General features: G+C 34.5%; 1 protein-coding gene across 3 annotated transcripts; it reads left to right on the forward strand.

The window, feature by feature from the left end:
* Positions 1-6,840: 6,840 nt before the first annotated feature.
* LOC133817906 (sister chromatid cohesion protein SCC2) lies at positions 6,841-18,094 on the forward strand. 3 transcript variants are annotated; one of them, XM_062250545.1, is made up of 28 exons: positions 6,841-7,429; positions 8,159-8,268; positions 8,878-9,011; positions 9,119-9,215; positions 9,316-9,572; positions 9,802-9,909; positions 10,040-10,151; positions 10,334-10,430; positions 10,523-10,709; positions 10,882-11,313; positions 11,394-11,926; positions 12,000-12,210; positions 12,342-12,392; positions 12,476-12,634; positions 12,721-12,888; positions 13,096-13,395; positions 13,484-13,636; positions 13,759-13,928; positions 14,330-14,438; positions 15,188-15,346; positions 15,426-15,530; positions 15,599-15,835; positions 16,088-16,221; positions 16,298-16,588; positions 16,661-17,045; positions 17,129-17,221; positions 17,302-17,427; positions 17,526-18,094. In XM_062250545.1, the coding sequence occupies exons 1-28, from the start codon at positions 7,158-7,160 to the stop codon at positions 17,748-17,750; spliced, it is 5,415 nt and encodes a 1,804-aa protein (XP_062106529.1). In that variant the 5' UTR covers positions 6,841-7,157; the 3' UTR covers positions 17,751-18,094. The 3 variants fall into 3 exon arrangements, with proteins under 3 accessions (XP_062106529.1, XP_062106528.1, XP_062106530.1); XM_062250544.1 differs by having other exon boundaries at positions 6,843-7,429; positions 15,185-15,346; XM_062250546.1 differs by lacking the exon at positions 6,841-7,429 and having other exon boundaries at positions 8,870-9,011; positions 15,185-15,346.
* The last annotated feature ends 119 nt before the right edge of the window (positions 18,095-18,213 follow it).

The raw sequence follows: 18,213 nt of genomic DNA on the forward strand, positions 1-18,213 counted from the left end.
TACGCCATGTGTGTACAAGACCTGACATTTGTTATGCAGTAGGGATAGTCAGTCGTTATCAATCCAATCTTGGATTGAGTCATTGGATTGCAGTGAAGAATATTGATTAGTGCTCAAAAATGCAAATTTATTGGTTTTAAAGTGTAAAATAAATTAAGTTTTAATTAATATTTTTACGAATTTATTGTAATATATTTTACAATTGAAAATATTAATTTTAAATTTAATTTGTGTTTAATTTTCAGGAAATAAATTGCATTTGGACATTAATAAAAAGAGAAAACAAAGAATGGTCAAAACTGAAAAAGAAAATGAAGGAAGTAGCATTTTTGAGGAATTTGGCCCAGTCCCGAAGGCCCAAACCAAAGGCCCAGCTCTTCCTTCCTCTCTCCCCCAGTTGCCAGGTGGCGTGCTCTCCTCGCGCCACACGTCCCAGCAACTCTCCCAGCCAACCAACCTCCTCGCGCCACGTAGCATCTTCAGCAACGCCCATCAATTCAGCTTCACTCCATCAATTCAGCTTCTCTCCATCAATTCAGTTTCTCCAACGTGACTGGCAGGCCCAAAGGCCCAGTGTTTCCTCCAAGTGCAATAGCCTCTCACGCCCAGCACCCCAATGTAATCCTCAAGGCCTAATTCAGCTCAGCAGCCCGCCTACGTGTCACCTCCTCATTGGCTGGAAATGGGTCAAAACCCACCTCTGCCACCAGCCACCTTCAACCCATATTTTGTGGGTATTGGGCCTTGCAAAATTGCCATTTTGAGCTTTAAAGCTCATCTTTTTTGGTGTATTTGAAAAAGAGCATTTTGACCATACACCAAAATAGCTAGGTCAATATTAATAATAAGATTTGATTTTTCAAAATCATATTTTATTATTAATATTTCAGATTTATTTTGTAAGCCCCATTTTGTTGTTTAATTTCTTTTTAGTCATTTTCTCCATCTATAAATAGGGACTCTTTCTTCATAATAGGTATGTAATTTTTAGAGTAAAGAAACTATAGCAAAATTTCTACTCACTTTCTTCTCGTATTTTCTTCTTAGAATTTTGTGAGAATCATGAGCATAATGGCCTAATCTTCCTAGGAAGGTTAGGGATGATTCCATATGCTTGTGATGTTATTTTGCTACTTTGATTTATTATGTTATTAATGTAAAATATTTGAGTTATTTATGTTCTTTCATCTCCATCTCTATTTTGTTATCTTTATTTACTTATGCTAATAGTATATATGATTAGTCTTGCTCTTTCTATGTGCTTCTAATTAGTAAAAGTAATATTGATACATAATTTAATGTCTAATCTTTTATTGCATTATTGCCCTTGGGTATTTTGTCATTTTTAGATTTTTCATAAGATTAGCATTGTGCTTTTAAAGTAAATAACTTTATAACTCAAATGAACTTTTGTTAGAAAAGAATATGGACTTTAATGTTATATTTTCCAAGTAAATGTTGGGATGTGAATTATTTACTTGTGTATTTTTGTAAATCAAGTAACCAAGTAACTAACCAAGCATATGGATGATTCTTGAAATCTTTCCATTTCTTAAACTCTTGATTACATCTTACCTTTATTTCACCTATCTCATTTTATCATTTTATCAAAAAGACAATACCAAAATGTCAAACCTCTTTTCACTTACAATTTTATTTATTTCTTGTTACTAACTTTTTGTGTTATTTTCTACTAATCTTTTGATTTTAGGTTACCTCCTTGTGGATCGACTGCCCGATTATACTGCAACCACCGCTTAGTGGTTGTCACGATTTGGGCGTTAAACAAATATTCTCAAGTATCTTAGAAATACTAGAGATTATATGCTTGTATATTCAGGTGGAGACCTGAACCCCACTGGTTACACTGATTCTGATTTTCAATCAGACAGAGATAATCGGAAATTGACTTCTGGATCAGTGTTTAATGTTGGAGGAGGAGCGTTAGTCTGGAAAAGCATTAAGCAAACCAGCATTACAAACTCCACCATAGAAGCCGAGTATATAGCGGCTTGTGAAGCAACTTAGGAGGCTGAGTGGCTCAAAAAGTACTACTCCGATCTGAAAGTTGTTCCAGAAGTGGAGAAACCACTTGTTCTTTACTGTGACAACAATGGAGCAGTGGCTAATTCTAAAGAACAAAGAAGTCACAAGAGGGGAAAGCATATAGAACGCAAATACCAGTTAGTTAAAGAAATCGTACACAAAGGAGATGTGTCCATTCTGAAGTCGTATCAGAACACATTCTGGCAGACCCGTTCACGAAGATGCCTCTGGCAAAGCAATTCGAGGGTTATGTACGTAATATGGGATTGAGAGAAATGCCTCACTTGTTTTAAGTACAAGTGGGAGATTGTTAGGAGTGTGTCCTAAAAGCATGTAAAGACATTTGTTTTTCTGTGAATAAATAAATACAATGGTTTATTATTATTGTTATATTTAGATTGTTAAATTATTGTTTGGATAATTTTGTAAATGTCAGAAAAATTCCATATTCATTATTGAGGATGTAATATTGTATTAGTACACGAGAATTAAGATCACATGAATGAATAAAAACAGTCAACAACAACAAATTAAAGTTATGAAATTCTTTAATTGGAGTTGTAAGTACGATTTACTGAGTATCATAATGATACAAATAATCTAGATTCAGATTATTGATGTGGTAAGACATCTCGGTAAAGGTGTTTTATATAATATGATTATATATGACATGGACCGATATGAATTAAAGTCTTTATCCAAAAAACATTTAACAATAAAGACTTGTAATTCGTATCATAACTGATGATCATTTATAGATCAACCTAAATCCTGAGTGTTCATGAACTCCTGTTCATGTTTATTAAATCTTTTGATTCATTCGTTAAGGTCTCTTCAAAGAATGAGGCTAATGACTTTTGTTTTGGAGATTTAATATCATGGATGACTGGGAACATGTATCAACAATACAAAATCTAATATTTCCTAACAGATCGTATATTCGTTCTCTTAAGGGTTAATTCTGGAACTGAATGATTTTGAGCTCAAATCTACAATTAGATTATAGATTAATTATTCACTAGTGAATTAATGGTACTTAAGGAATAAGAAGTAAATTAGAAAGGTAAAATGGTAATTCTTCCATTCTAATTTATGAACTAATTAATTAGAGGGTTGAACTATTGTAAGATGGTTATATCAATGGACGACTTAAGAAAAGATTTCTGTAAAAGTATATCTATAACATAAAGAGTGCAATTTTGAATTTATAGTGGAGTAATATCAGAATTAATAAATTAACTATTATAATTAAATAGTTTAATTATTTAGTTTATTTATTAGAGCTTAATGTTATAGGTCCATGGTTCCCGAAATGACTCAAACAAACACTGACAAAGGTAAATACAAAAATGGGCAAAAATGACTTATGTGATAAGTAAAATATTTTTCTATATATCAAACATAATTATTGTTTAAGTATGTGTAATTAATTAATTATTTGATTTAACAAAAATATAATTAATTTTGAATTAATTTACTTTTTGGGTTTTTTGATATTTAAATAATAATAAAAATTTGGAAAAATCACATGCCATCACTGGCATGTGATACACGTGTAGCACAGTGCACAGTCACTATGCTATACGCATAAGAGATTGTAATCAGTTTCTAGGTTCTACAATTTCAGTTATTTAAATATTAAATAAATAATGAGATATTGTAATTTGATTAAAATATTATTATTTAAACAAAAATCTGATAACTGATTAGTTATTTTCAAATTGTTTAAAATAACTAAGATTTTATTTTAATATATTGGATATATTAAATATAGGATATCAGTTTTACAGAACGCAACTTTTCAGGGATAGAAAAATATCTAGAAATCTGTCTCAGAGAAAGAGAACAGTGATACAAACAAAAGTCACTGTTCTTCACAAAACCTAGGTCCAAACTTTATCAGATCTCATGTGTTGAGAACATCTGATAAATAGTTTTTTGCCTATTGTTTGTATAGCGAGCCCACACTCGTTCTTTGTGTGCTGAGAACATTTTGGAAGATCTTGGTGTGAGATCTCAATGATTTAGCCATACAAAAATATAGCAGCAAGGAAGGACCTGACGTAATTTTTCTATTCATGTCTTTGATTCAATATATATATGCATGTGAAGAAGTAGATCTAGAAATCTTATGGGATTAAATTAACAATTTGATTGTTGTTCCGCTGCGTATAATATCTGATTTGATCAATAAAAACCAACAAACACATCTTCTACTTCAATCTAAAGATATTCGTCATTAACTAAAATCTTTACTTCTATATTAAATTTTTTCTTTGTTATTAATTTTTTATATTTTTATTGTTTTGCTAAAATTTTATTAGTTTGTTGTACATTTTATTATTTTGTTAAACACTTTATGATTATGAGATTTATTATGAATATTTATTAATTATAATGTTTAATTGTTAAATTATTTGGCGATAGGTATAGACCGCCCACACTGCATTTTTGCGGTGCGGTTTGAGATATATGCGATGTGGGTTGTCATTTGGAAAATTGCTCAAACCGCATATGCAGTGCAGTCTAAAAAATTAGAGAAATCACACCACTCGCACCACGAACACCCCTACTTCCTTATTCATTGGGCTCAGGATGAGCTCGGACCTCTTCTAAGGGCCCATGTGTCCATTTGATCATGCCACATGTCATGGGTGGAAAACAGGAATAACACTTTCTTTACCAAATATAATATTTTCTTTTTTTTTTAGATATTTACAATTATTGTAAATTTTAAAAAATTATACAACATTTAAGTTTTAATTTTTCTAGAATTTTTTTTAATTTACTGATTCAATCCAAACATGTTCCCATCTAAAATCCAAAATCCAAAATCCAAACAATTCCTTAGTATTTTTTTTCTACACCAAAATTCAAGATTCAAGCAAGTATAAGTATTACATTGAAAATATTCTTCTCATATTTTTTTGTTAAAATATTTTTTTTTTATAACTGTCGTAAATATAAAATCCACTCTCATGTGACAAATAAAATATATAAGACAATATTAATTTTAAAAGGGAAATTTTATGTTATATGCATAATAACTTAGTGAAATTTTTTAATATGTCACTATAAGTTACTATCCCAAATATATGACAATTTTAATTTTTTAGACAAAAATATCCCTAACATTCAAATACCAATTTTCTCTCTCAATCCAAACTTTCTCTCTCTAACATCTCTTATTCTCTCACTCTCTCTAATATTATAATCTTGCAAATCTCGAAAAAATATCAATATTAAAAAAAAAATCATCTGAAACCGACATTTGAGTGAAAAAATATGAATCTCCAATTTTTTTTTATCAAATTTTAGTGCAAAGCATCGAAATTGCATCGAAAAAGCATCGTTTTGGATAAAAATAAAGTTTTCATGATTGCATCGAAATATCATCAATGTACCATCGATTTTGCATTGAAATATCATTAATTTGGCATCGAAACACCATCAATTTTGCATCGAAAAGTCATCGTTTTGCAAAAAAAAACAAGTTTTCATGATTGCATCACAAGAGCATCAAAACACCATCGATGCACCATAGATTTTGCATCGAAATACCATCAATTTTGCATCAAAATTGCATCGAAACACCATCAAAATCGATGTAAAATCGATGGTGTTTCGATGCAAAATCGATAGTGCATCGATGATGTTTCGATGCAAAATCGATGGTGCATCGATGTTGTTACGATGCAATCATGAAAATTTGTTTTTTGGCCCAAAACGATGTTTTTTCGATGCAAAATCGATGGTACATTGATGATGTTTCGATGCAAAATTGATGATGTTTTGATGCAAAATCGATGGTGTTTCGATGCAAAATTGATGGTACATCGATGATGTTTCGATGCAAAATCGATGGTATTTCGATACAAAATCGATGGTGTTTCGATGCAAAATCGATGGTACATCGATGATGTTTCGATGCAAAATCGATAGTATTTCGATGTTGTTGCCATGCAATAATAAAAACTTGTTTTTTGGCCAAAACGATGACTTTTCGATGCAAAATCGATGGTGTTTCGATGCCAAATCGATAGTATTTCGATGCAAAATCGATAGTGCATCGATGATGTTTCGATGCAATCATGAAAACTTGATTTTTGTCCAAAACGATGTTTTTTTGATGCAATTTCGATGCTCTGTACTGAAATTTGACGAAAACTTTGGAGGTTTATATTTTTTCACTCAAATATCAGTTTCAGATGATATTTTTTTTTAATTTTGGTTTTTTTTTCGAGATCTACAAGATTAGAATGTTAGAGAAAGTGAAAGAATAAGATATGCTAGAGATATAAAGTTTGGATTAAGAGAGAAAATTAATAATTGAATATTATGAATATTTTTATTTAAAAATTAAAATTATCATATATTTAGAAAAGTAAATTGATATATTAAAAAATTTCACTAATGAAATTTACCTTTTAAAATAAGAGGGAAAAATAAATTACGAGATACTGTACCGCGTCGTTGGTCGTTTGTACTTGGAATCTTTCGTGATAACCAAGAGGGCGTGATTTGTAAATAGCAAAATTTTGGGGTCTAAATAAATATATTGAAAAATCGGAAGCTTCTTTTATACACTGACGGACGACACAGCTCAGCTCAGGGATATTTTCGTAATTTACGGACTAGAACGGAAATCCTCTCCGTGGGAAAAGCTTCCACAGCAAAAGCTAACACGTAAGATTAGGCGATTTGTTTTTTGAAATTGTAAGAATAAAGATTTTCAACAAACGACACTTCCGTAATTGTACGATCTTGTTTTTATTTAATTTTCATTTTATTATTTTCTTGTTTCCCATCTACAGCGCTAAATAAACTTTCGATCTTCGCAAATATTAAAAAAAAAAATTATTTTCCATTTTCTCACTTTGCCCGCCAATTGTTTCCCACATAAAAATTCTTCTCCCAAATCTAATTATCTCTCTAGGGCTTTCATTATTTTCAAACTGCTCTATCTCTAACTCATACTCACTCTCTGCGAAAAAACCCTAATTTCGTTGCAAAAGCCCCTGGATTTCGACGTATTTACAGACTAAGCCACTTGTCAGACCTTCATACATGCCCTCACAGTGCCAATTGGGGACTCACCGGTTGACCAATCGATGAGTTATCAGCAACCCTCCGTTTCGGCATCCGGCTCCGGTCCCTTGGGCTGGAACCAACGCGGCATCGGTCTCACCAATACAATACACTCTGAGGTTGCGCCTTGCTTGCCTTTGCCTTCTCTTCCCGTCTTCTGTGGTGCTTCAGACCCCGAACTCAGTTTGTTCGACGAGCCGAATCGGAGTGGTTTCTGTGCGTTGAATCGGAGTGAGGTTCTTGCTCAGTCGGGTAGAATTGCTGATCTGCTTCGACAAACTGATGTCTCTTACTTGTAAGTGCTTGCTTCTTCAGAACTGTTCGAATTTAAATTTGATTTTGTATAGTGAGTGAAGTTTTTCTGGAAATGTAATTTTGATTCGTTGTTACATTTGAATTTGTATATTTACGTTATTATTGTGATTAGAAATGTTGTTTTAGGTAGCTTACGTATAAGTAATTTGAATTTTGAAATTCTTTTGCATTTTGCTTCATGTAAAGTTTGTAATTTTTTTTACCTTAAAGCGGACTTTGATGATTATTAATGAGAACTTGGTTACTTATGGTAGTCGAATTATGATTGTACTTGAGTTACCATTAAGGTGTGGCCAATCAAATTATTAGTTTCATAGTGACTTAAATCAATGGTATAAATGTTTTTTTTTTGGGTAAATGAACCAATGATGTAACATGATTCAATGTCATTATCAGGTGAGTTGACTGGTGATTGTGTGGGATTATTTTTAATCTTATTTTTAAATGGAGATTCATGGTTGTAATTAGTTTAAGTGAAAGCAAAATTTGATACTTAAAAGGCTTTGGTTAAGATTTTTAATCTGATTCATCCCACATTTATTGATTTGTTATGGGAGAAAAATGTTTATAGGTTTTGGCATGGTCGTCGGTAGACCACCTGTCACATTTCTATATGAAAGGAGGGGAAAAAGCAAATGGTCATATCTTCCTTATATATCATGGTTGCCGTAGGTCTCTACACTTTTCTTATATATCCTGCCATTTGCAGGAACCTCAGAGAGGATTCCAGAGAAGTTTCGTATGGTTATCTGGAACCTTTAAATCTTCATGATGAAGTGCTTAGATTTAATCCAGAAGCATTTGACTTCAGTAATCCAGGTAAAGAAAGTATTTGGTTGCTTTTTAGCTGCCTTGATTAGAAGTCTGCAGTTGTGCTTTTCAGGTCCCAATTTAAATTGAAGCTATGATATCAATGATTGGTTGCTTTTGTTTGGTATACTCTTTCAAGTAGAGATGAATGTGCTTACATTTGAGGAGTATAATATATTTCCATGAGTGAACTTTGACTTGTACTTCTGAAATTTGTTTATAGATTTCCTCTGTTTTTATATGTGTATTATTAGCCACGTATTTTATATTATGATGAATTTAGTTTGGCCCCTACAATTTGAATCAGCCTGCTAAACAAAATGGCTAGTTTGTATGCTTCTGTATCCGTTATATTTAGTTTTAATAATTTATTTAATTTATATGATATATAAACCACTTAAAATTTCTATTTTAGCATTTTTTTAATGCCATTAGGCCAGAATATAGACTCAGGGATATTTTTGTATCTCAATTGTTGCTTGTGCACATACTGAGCCTTGTTATCTTCTGTTTTTCTTCCTACTTTCTCTTCCCCGTCGCTTTGTTTTGACATGGTTAGTCTTAAAACATTTATAATGTACTATGCTTATTGTTTCTTGCACTGTTCAAGTTTCTCAGGTCCTATTAAGGACCAGATCTCTACTGGTACCGTACCTGAGAAGACCTTTGAGCCAACTATACCTACTCCAAGTCATGTTCCGAGGGACTATGTTACAACTCGCAGTCGGCAGTTTAATCAAGCTCCTGCTCATGTATAACATTACACTTGTTATTTTTAGCTAAAAATATGCATGCATCTCCTTTTTGGCAATTGATTTTTGAGTTTATCATGTGTTAACCTAGATGTTTTGAATTATAGGATGTATCAATGTCATCTTCCAGAAAAACAAGAGCCAAGAGGAAAGTCACCGAGAACATTTCAACATCAGTTGAACCAGATCCCACTGAAATTCAAGGTTGACCATGCTGGTCTAGATTTGATATTTCAGTTACAATCAATAATCTTTCATGCTTGCTTGTTTTGTTAATAGATTATTTTTCCTGGTTTTCTTCTAGATGCGGTCATTAGTGGTTTTTGTGAATTGGTGGATGACTTCTGTGGCAGAGCTGAAATATTTGGTGATGACCAGGATGAAGCAGAGTGGATCTCCTTGCCTCTTTCTGATATTAGAAACATTGTAAATGAAATAATTTCTATTCGTTCAAAGAAACTTCTACATATGCTTCCCGTAGACAGTCTTGTTAGACTTTTGACGGTTTTGGATCAGCAAATACATCGAGCTGAAGGCTTGTCAATTAATGATTGTGATCATGTAAGTTTGTGAGACCTACATTTCAACATGGCCTGATTTTTTGTGCGTATTGTATGTTTTTTCTTTTTTGTTAACAACTATCTTAAGATTTTTTTTTTCTATGTTCAAAGCTGCCTTTGGTTTGGAAATATTAGATGAGCTTATTATGTTGCAAAGAGTTTCTGGCTCTTGGAATGAAGTAAATGTGATAGCCTTTTGAATGATCTTTTTTCTATCTTTATTTTTTCAGTCTGATTCAGATGTCTTTTCATCAATTTTTTGCGCGCTTGAGTCCATTCATGCGGTTTTAGCAGTGATGGCTCACAATGAGATGCCAAAGCAACTATATAAAGAAGAGGTGAATTCTTTATATAGATTTTTTTTAGCAAGGGTGGTTGCTTTTATGATCTTAATGCTTCAGTGTACATAGATTATTCTTGTTACTTATATGAGTTATGAAGATGACTTACATGAATTTTTCAAGCCAGATAATTGAACGAGTTCTCGAGTTTTCTCGTCATCAGATTGCAGATATCATGTGTGCTTATGATCCATCATACTGTGCTTTGCATAGACCAAGCGATAATGGGACACTTGAAGGTGATGTGCTAGAACAGTTAGAGTTTCATTGAACTATATATCCTAATTTGCATTAATCTGCATATTTGTTTATTATCTTATCTGATATTTGCTAACCTGTAGGGCAATAATTTTTCTATATGCTGTGTTTCCAGTGTTGTTGGATTGATATTGAGTTGTACTCTTAACATTTTCTTCTACAGCTGAGGAAGATGAAGATTATGATCCTGAGATTGGCTCAGCAACCAAGAGACGGCGTACTGTTAAGACTGTTAAAGTGAAGAGATCAGCAGTAAACAAGTGTGCTTATCTACGCTGTGTCTGTGACATTGAATTTGGCTATATTAACTTATTAAAAGAGGTGTTTCTAATTTCTTACTCTCTATGTGTAGGGTTTCTGCTTCTGTTAATACCATGCTTCAAAAGATGTGCACTATTCTTGGTTTGCTTAAGGATCTGTTGATGATGGAGAAGTTGTCAGATAGTTGTATCTTACAATTAGTGAAAACAAGCTTTACAACATTCTTAGTGGACAATATTCAGCTCTTGCAACTCAAGGCAATTGGTTTGCTTAGTGGGGTAGACATCTGTACCATTATTATCTCCTTTACAGCTTGTGCTTTCTTCAAACATGCAACACACTTGGCACACTCACTTATGGATATGTTCTTAGATTGGTATAATGTTATTTTTCAGTGTATGCCAGTACTACTGTCTGTAAGTCACTGATAACTATTTTATGGTGTTTCAGATATTCTATTCGTACTCACAACATAGGACTTATGTGATAGATGAGTTACTACAGCTCCTTTGTAAGTTGCCATTCTCCAAGCGAGCTTTGAGAGCCTATCACTTACCTGATGAGGAACAAAAGCAGATTCAGATGATAACTGCTTTACTTATTCAGTTGGTCCACTGTAGCTCAAACCTTCCTGAAGCATTAAGGCAGGCATCAAATGGTAATCCCATGTTGGAATTATCACTTGAAGCAAATTATCCAACAAAATGTCTTGAGGCCGCTACTGAGGCCTGTTGCTTATTTTGGACCCGTGTACTTCAGCGCCTTGCTAATTTGAAAACACAGGATGCATCTGAATTGAAAGTAATGATGGAAAATCTTGTTACTGATTTGCTGACAACACTAAACCTTCCGGAATATCCTGCTTCTGCTCCTATACTAGAGGTAGTGGATTTCATCACATTCTTTATTTTGTTATTGTTATTTGTTTTAAGCATTCCATACTGAGTCAGTGCTATTTGTAGGTCCTTTGCGTGTTACTACTCCAGAATGCTGGGCCGAAATCTAAGGACATTACTGCACGTTCTATGGCCATTGATATTCTTGGTACAATTGCTGCAAGGTTGAAGCGAGATGCTGTATTTTGCAGCAAAGAAAATTTTTGGATATTACAGGAGATGGGCAGCAAGGATGAGACTGAAGAGAATTATCCAAAAGATGCATGCTCTATTTGTTTGGAGGGGAAAGTTGAAAGATTGTTTCTGATGTGCCAAGACTGCCAAAGAATGTTTCATGCTGATTGCATGGGAGTAAAAGAACATGACATTTCTAACAGGGGATGGCACTGTCAGATTTGCCTTTGCAGGAAGCAACTTCTTGTTTTACAATCCTACTGCAAGTCACAGTGCAAAGATGATGGGAAAAAGGATAAAAGTCGAACAGAGAAAAAGTCTGAGTCTTCTTTTTCTATTACAGAACCAGAGATTATCCAGCAGTTACTTTTAAATTACCTTCAAGAGGCCAGCTCAGCTGATGACGTGCATCTCTTTGTTCGTTGGTGCGTAATAATTGAATTTTCTTATTTATATTGTGGCCAAGTATTCTCATTGTACTTATGCATGCATTTGTAGGTTTTATCTCTGCCTGTGGTACAAGGATGATCCAAAATCAGAGCAGAAGTTAATGTACTACATTGCTAGACTAAAGTCAAAAGAAATAGTGCGGGATTCTGGCTCTGTTTCTTCATTATTGAAAAGAGATTTAGTCAAGAAGGTTACTTTAGCTTTGGGACAAAATAATTCTTTCTCCAGAGGGTTTGATACAATTCTTAACATGCTTTTGGTTAGTTAACTGTCTCTTTTTCTACATCTATGTTATTAATAAGGTGATAGTAATCAACAAAGAGAAATATCAAATACCTTTCTATTACTTTATTTTCATCGTTTTTGTTCTTACAAAATATCAAATTGCAGGTTGGTTTAAGGGAGCATTCTCCTGTAATAAGAGCAAAGGCTTTGCGAGCGGTAAATGGAGGATCCTCTTAGAATTTTATTCTTTTGCTAACAATTTTGAATTTCTCATTCTTCTTCCTTGTTGTGATGTGCAGGTCAGTATCATTGTAGAAGCTGATCCTGAGGTACTACGTGACAAACGTGTGCAATTGGCAGTTGAAGGAAGGTTTTGTGATTCTGCAATATCTGTAAGAGAAGCAGCATTGGAACTTGTTGGCAGGCATATTGCCTCACATCCTGATGTTGGTTTGCAGGTGTTACTGACGTTTCCATGTTCAAGTTAATAGTTAACAATTATGATGGTTAATTTCATTTTTTCTGAGTAAGGGTTTTACTGCAGTATTTTGAGAAGGTTGCAGAAAGAATCAAAGACACTGGAGTTAGTGTCAGGAAACGAGCTATCAAAATCATTCGTGATATGTGCACTTCAAATCCAAACTTCTCTGAATTCTCAAGGGCTTGCATTGAGATCATCTCACGGGTTGGTGATGAAGAATCAAGCATACAGGTAATTGAAGTAAATTCTTTTTTGGGTTTTGGTGGGGGTGTGGGGTGGGGTACATTCTCTTAAGAGATAAGTATTTTAGTCAGAAAAACTATTCAATGTTAACATGCTATATATTTGGCAAGTATTCTTCTCATAAAGCTGATAGGAATAAACTGAGTACTAGCAGTGAGGAAATATGATTATCTTGTTGTTTTTCCCCATTCGCAGGACCTTGTTTGCAAGACATTTTATGAGTTTTGGTTTGAAGAACTGTCTGGTTCACAAATGCAAGGCTATGGAGCTGGAAGTTCTGTTCCATTGGAGGTGGCCAAAAAAACTGAGCAGATTGTTGAGATGATGAAGAGGATGCCAAACCATCAATATCTGGTCACTGTCATTACACGGAACTTAGTGCTTGATTTTTTTCCACAATCAGCTAAAGCTGTTGGTATCAACCCTCAATCTCTTGCATCAGTTCGTAAGCGCTGTGAGTTAATGTGCAAGTGCTTATTGGAAAGGATATTACAGGTCTCGTGACTTTTGTGCATTGATAAACACCCTAGTCTATTGGCTTTTTGGATCTGGAAACTTACGTTTAGAATTTCTTTCCGGTCAGGTGGAGGAAATGAGTGGCCAGGAAATAGAAATGCGTGGACTTCCATACGTACTGGTTTTGCATTCGTTTTGTACTGTGGATCCAACGCTATGTGCACCAGCTTCAGACCCTTCACAGTTTGTGGTCACTCTTCAGCCGTATCTTAAGAGTCATGTAAGTCCCTTTTATTTCATTTTTGTCTAAGTTTGAGCATATACTGATTCACAGAAGTATTATTCATTTTAATGAAATATAGAAATAGCATGGTCTTTTACCCTTTATTTTTCCATGTGCAGTCTGATAATAAAGCGGTTGCAAAGTTATTGGAGAGCATAATCTATATCATTGATTCTGTGCTCCCTTTGCTTCGCAAGTTACCTCAAAGTGTTATTGAAGAGCTAGAGCAAGACTTGAAGCATATGATTGTTCGGCATTCCTTCTTGACTGTTGTCCATGCTTGCATCAAGTAACTTTTGCTCTTCTTTTTTTTAATTGTTACTGTTTCCTTCCATGTATGCGACTACTTTATATAAGGAGGTAGTAGTTACTCAGAAGACTGTTGGGATTCATCTTCTGGTAAAACTATTCTGTGTACGCAGTTCAATAGATTATGTGATCTCTATTGGGGTTTGGTGGGAGCAGTGGTGAACTAATTATATCATTCCCTGCATGTAGTCATAGTACCTGTATTCTATATTGTGTGTGATGTTACAATGAAGTTCTTAAATTTTTAGAAAAAAGTTGGTATTATGTTAGCAGTAGATCTTACTTTGTATTGTATAATGGTAGTGGGAATGTCAAAGCTTATTCTGTGGTCAACATTTGAGACTTGCATTTCAATTATATCTAATTTTTACATTCTAACAGGTGCCTATGTGCTGCGAGTAAAATTGCTGGAAAAGGTGCTACTGTGGTAGAGTATCTCATTCAGGTTTTCTTCAAACGTTTAGATGCTCTGGCAGTTGAGAACAAGCAGGTTGGTTGCTTGAATTGAGAGTAGAATGAATTTTTAATTGTTCTGTTCAAGAAAAGAATGAAAATATTTATTGTTCCGGTTGCATTTAATGGTCTCACTGAAATTGAGGTTTTGCAGTTTTAGTATTACTTTTGCTGTGCAATTAGACTTTGATAATTTAACAACTAAAAATTTAAACTGTTTTTGTTGTATTGCGTTGTCTTGAATGAAGTTGAGATTTCTGACTTTTGTATGGTGTTTACTATACCCTAGTGTCATTTCTTCCCATTCTATGATTAAACTTTGGATTTGATGCTCTTCTTTTTTAGTCCTCTCTTTGTTAGTAAGCCTGTCCTTGATTGTAAGCTAGCAGCTATGTTTCTGAGCTTATTTGCATCTTAATGAATCATCTTTGAACTCAGTATTTTTGTGGATTGGTATAATTTCTCGTCACTGCTTGTGGGGCTTGACTTGCACAGGAACTTGACACACCTGGAGTTTTCTATAGCTAAATTTAAGATTCTCAATAGGCAGTGCATAAAGGGTGAAAGTTGGAAATGTTTCTGCATATATGTGTTTTGGAATTCTTAGAGATCTCCAACTCGTCAGACTTTTGGCATTTTAGCCTCAAAGGGAACATGTCTGTAGTTGCAATAAGTTCTGGATTATATATATATTTTTTTGTTGGGAAGTTCTGGATTATATTGTTTATCCATTCAGCAATATTTATCAATTATGATAAATATTGGAACTTTTGCTTATCTCAGCAGGTGGGCCGGTCTCTTTTCTGTCTTGGATTACTCATTCGCTATGGCCATTCTTTGCTGGGTAGCTCCGGTAATAGAGCGGTTGACGTAGCACACAGTATCAAGTTATTTAAAAAGTATCTTCATATGGATGATTTTGTGTTAAAGGTTAGAGCATTGCAGGTGAGCTTCCATTCCCTTCTCTCTTTCTCTACTCTCTCATCTATGTAGTTTATTCTTATGCTCCTTTCCACATTTGCAGGCATTAGGCTTTGTTCTAATTGCGAGGCCTGAATTTATGTTGGAAAAAGATATTGGGAAAATGTTAGAGGTGACCCTGGCATCTGGCTCCGATGATCGCATTAAGGTAACATTTTTCATTGGTAAAATTACTTTGCAGGAGTCTTCACATTGCTAAATCATTCTATTTATCAGATGCAATCACTGCAAAACATGTATGAATATCTTCTTGATGCGGAAAGCCAATTGGGATCAGATACTACTGCTGATAACAAGACAGTTCAGTATTCTGTAGAAGGTGGTCAGGCGGTACCAGTTGCTGCTGGTGCTGGAGATACTAATATCTGTGGTGGTATAGTTCAGTTGTACTGGGATAACATACTAGGAAGATGTTTGGATCTTAATGAACAAATTCGCCAAGCTGCTCTTAAGGTAAAAACCTGTTTTTGTATCTTGTTGCTTGAGGAAGTATTGTGTTATTATAACAAATATTTTAAATGTTGGTATTTGTGTCAAGTAAATATGCGAAGGTAGATATCATTATATTTTTGTAATATGGTCTTGTGCACTAATTTGATATTGTTTATATGATTAGTCTTATTATAACCCATTTATTATAGTAATTATTATTTTTATTATTACTACAACGATGGTTATACTTATCATTCTATATGTTGAAATCAGATTGTTGAAGTTGTTCTGCGCCAAGGTCTTGTTCATCCAATTACATGTGTTCCATACCTTATAGCACTAGAGACAGATCCTCTGGAAGTGAACTCAAAGTTGGCTCATCATTTACTCATGAATATGAATGAAAAGTACTGCCCTCTTAATGCATTTGATTCATTTTCTTGTCCTTTTCCTTTTGCATTGTACTAAAAAGCATTTTTATAGGTACCCTGCTTTTTTTGAGAGCCGCTTAGGGGATGGCCTTCAAATGTCTTTTACGTTTATACAATCCATTAGCTCAAGTTCTGAGCATTTGAACGCAAAAATCCAATCCAAACCTCCTAACAATGCGAAGGGGAAAACTGATCCTGTTTCGTTGACTCAAGCAAGGCTAGGAGTTTCTCGAATCTACAAGCTTATTCGTGCAAATCGAATTTCAAGGAACAAATTTATGTCATCCATCGTGCGCAAATTTGACAATCCCAATTGGAGTACTTCAGTAGTACCTTTCTTGATGTGAGTTAAATGTCTAGTTCTAGTCCTAGAGCTCCTGTGTTTAAGTGAACTTACAGTTTGTTCCTTTCCCAGGCACTGCACGGAAATTCTAGCTTTGCTACCATTCACGTTACCTGATGAACCCCTCTATTTGATTTATGCTATAAATCGAGTAATACAAGTTAGGGCTGGTGTGCTTGAAGCAAAACTGAAAGCTTTGAGTTTGCATCTTTCACAAAGAGTTTCCTCTCGTGAGAATGGAAGAGTTAGAGATGAATCCAGTGCCCAGCATATTATTCCTAATGAGATGACTACTATGAACATGAGCGGGACAATTTATCAAGAGGAGACATCTCATAATCATATGTTGTCAATGGATTTGAATGGTACAGTGAAACCAGAGCCAGAAGATCAAAATGTTACCCCAGATCAGGGTGAATCTTCTGACATCTCAAAAGAAGACGAGCAGATGATCCAGGTAACATATAGTTTATACTTTATTTATCCATTTGTGCTGTTAAATTACAACGTTGTTGTGACCTTTTCTTCTGTGTTCTACAGGCGGATTGTCTGTCTGCTATTGCTTTGCAGCTTCTTCTGAAGTTAAAGAGACACCTGAAGATAGTTTATAGCCTGAATGATGCGCGTTGTCAGGTAGAGCCATCACAAGACAAATGAGTTTCATATTTCAATGGTGGGAGCGGTAAATAATTTTGTTGTTTTTATGATTCCAGGCTTTTTCTCCAAATGAACCCCTTAAGGCGGGAGAGGTGTTTTCCAGGCAGACCATTCCTTTTAACATCAGCGACACACGCATGAACTTGCCTACGACTTATCAGGAATTGGTAGAAGTATATCAGGTACTGGAAGCGATGATTGAATTGTGCTCTCTCAATTTCCTCTGCATCTGTCAGAGTTGTCTCTGCACTTTTTGATCACGGACTTTGTTATTTTACAGGAATTCAAGAACGCACTCAAAGAAGATACTGTTGATTACTCAACTTACACGGCAAACATCAAGAGGAAACGCCCAACCCCTAGAAAAGGGAGGAAAGCTGCTGTGCCAATGACCGGAGGGGACGATGATGATGATGACGACGATGATGATTGGTCAGGTGGGGCTCGAAGGCTGAGTAGTAGTGGGAGGAAAGCCGTCAACACCAGGAGTAGAGTCCGATTATAGTTGTAGATATATGACAGCTAGGCTAACCTGTACAGCTTTTAGGTGGAAAGCAAAAAAGATATAGGAGACAGAGCAAAAAAGAAAAGAAATTTGGGAAACAAGAGAGGGATTTGTTAGAGCAATGCAATGCAATGCTTTCTCTTTTATGTTTCCGTCATTGTAATTGGTTTTCGGCATTATAGCAATTGCATTATTTTTTTGTTAATTTAAATGCATCGTTTTTTGTTAGACCGATTATTGCCTTTGGGATTACGAGGGGGTAAATTTTTTGAACTCCTTCGGTTCCAAGTTCAGTTGAACTACCTAATTGGTTTCTGGATAGTAAAGTTCCACGTCTTAGTGCATGCTTTCACGTTCTGTTTGATAGATTTTCTATCCCAAATTGTTTGGTCGAATAATTAGATAGCCTTGTTAGCTATTTATTGGATTTAATCACACCATTTGTCTAATATTTTCATGTAAT

The sequence above is a fragment of the Humulus lupulus genome, chromosome 2 (assembly GCF_963169125.1).
Source record: "Humulus lupulus chromosome 2, drHumLupu1.1, whole genome shotgun sequence".
Taxonomy (NCBI): domain Eukaryota; kingdom Viridiplantae; phylum Streptophyta; class Magnoliopsida; order Rosales; family Cannabaceae; genus Humulus; species Humulus lupulus.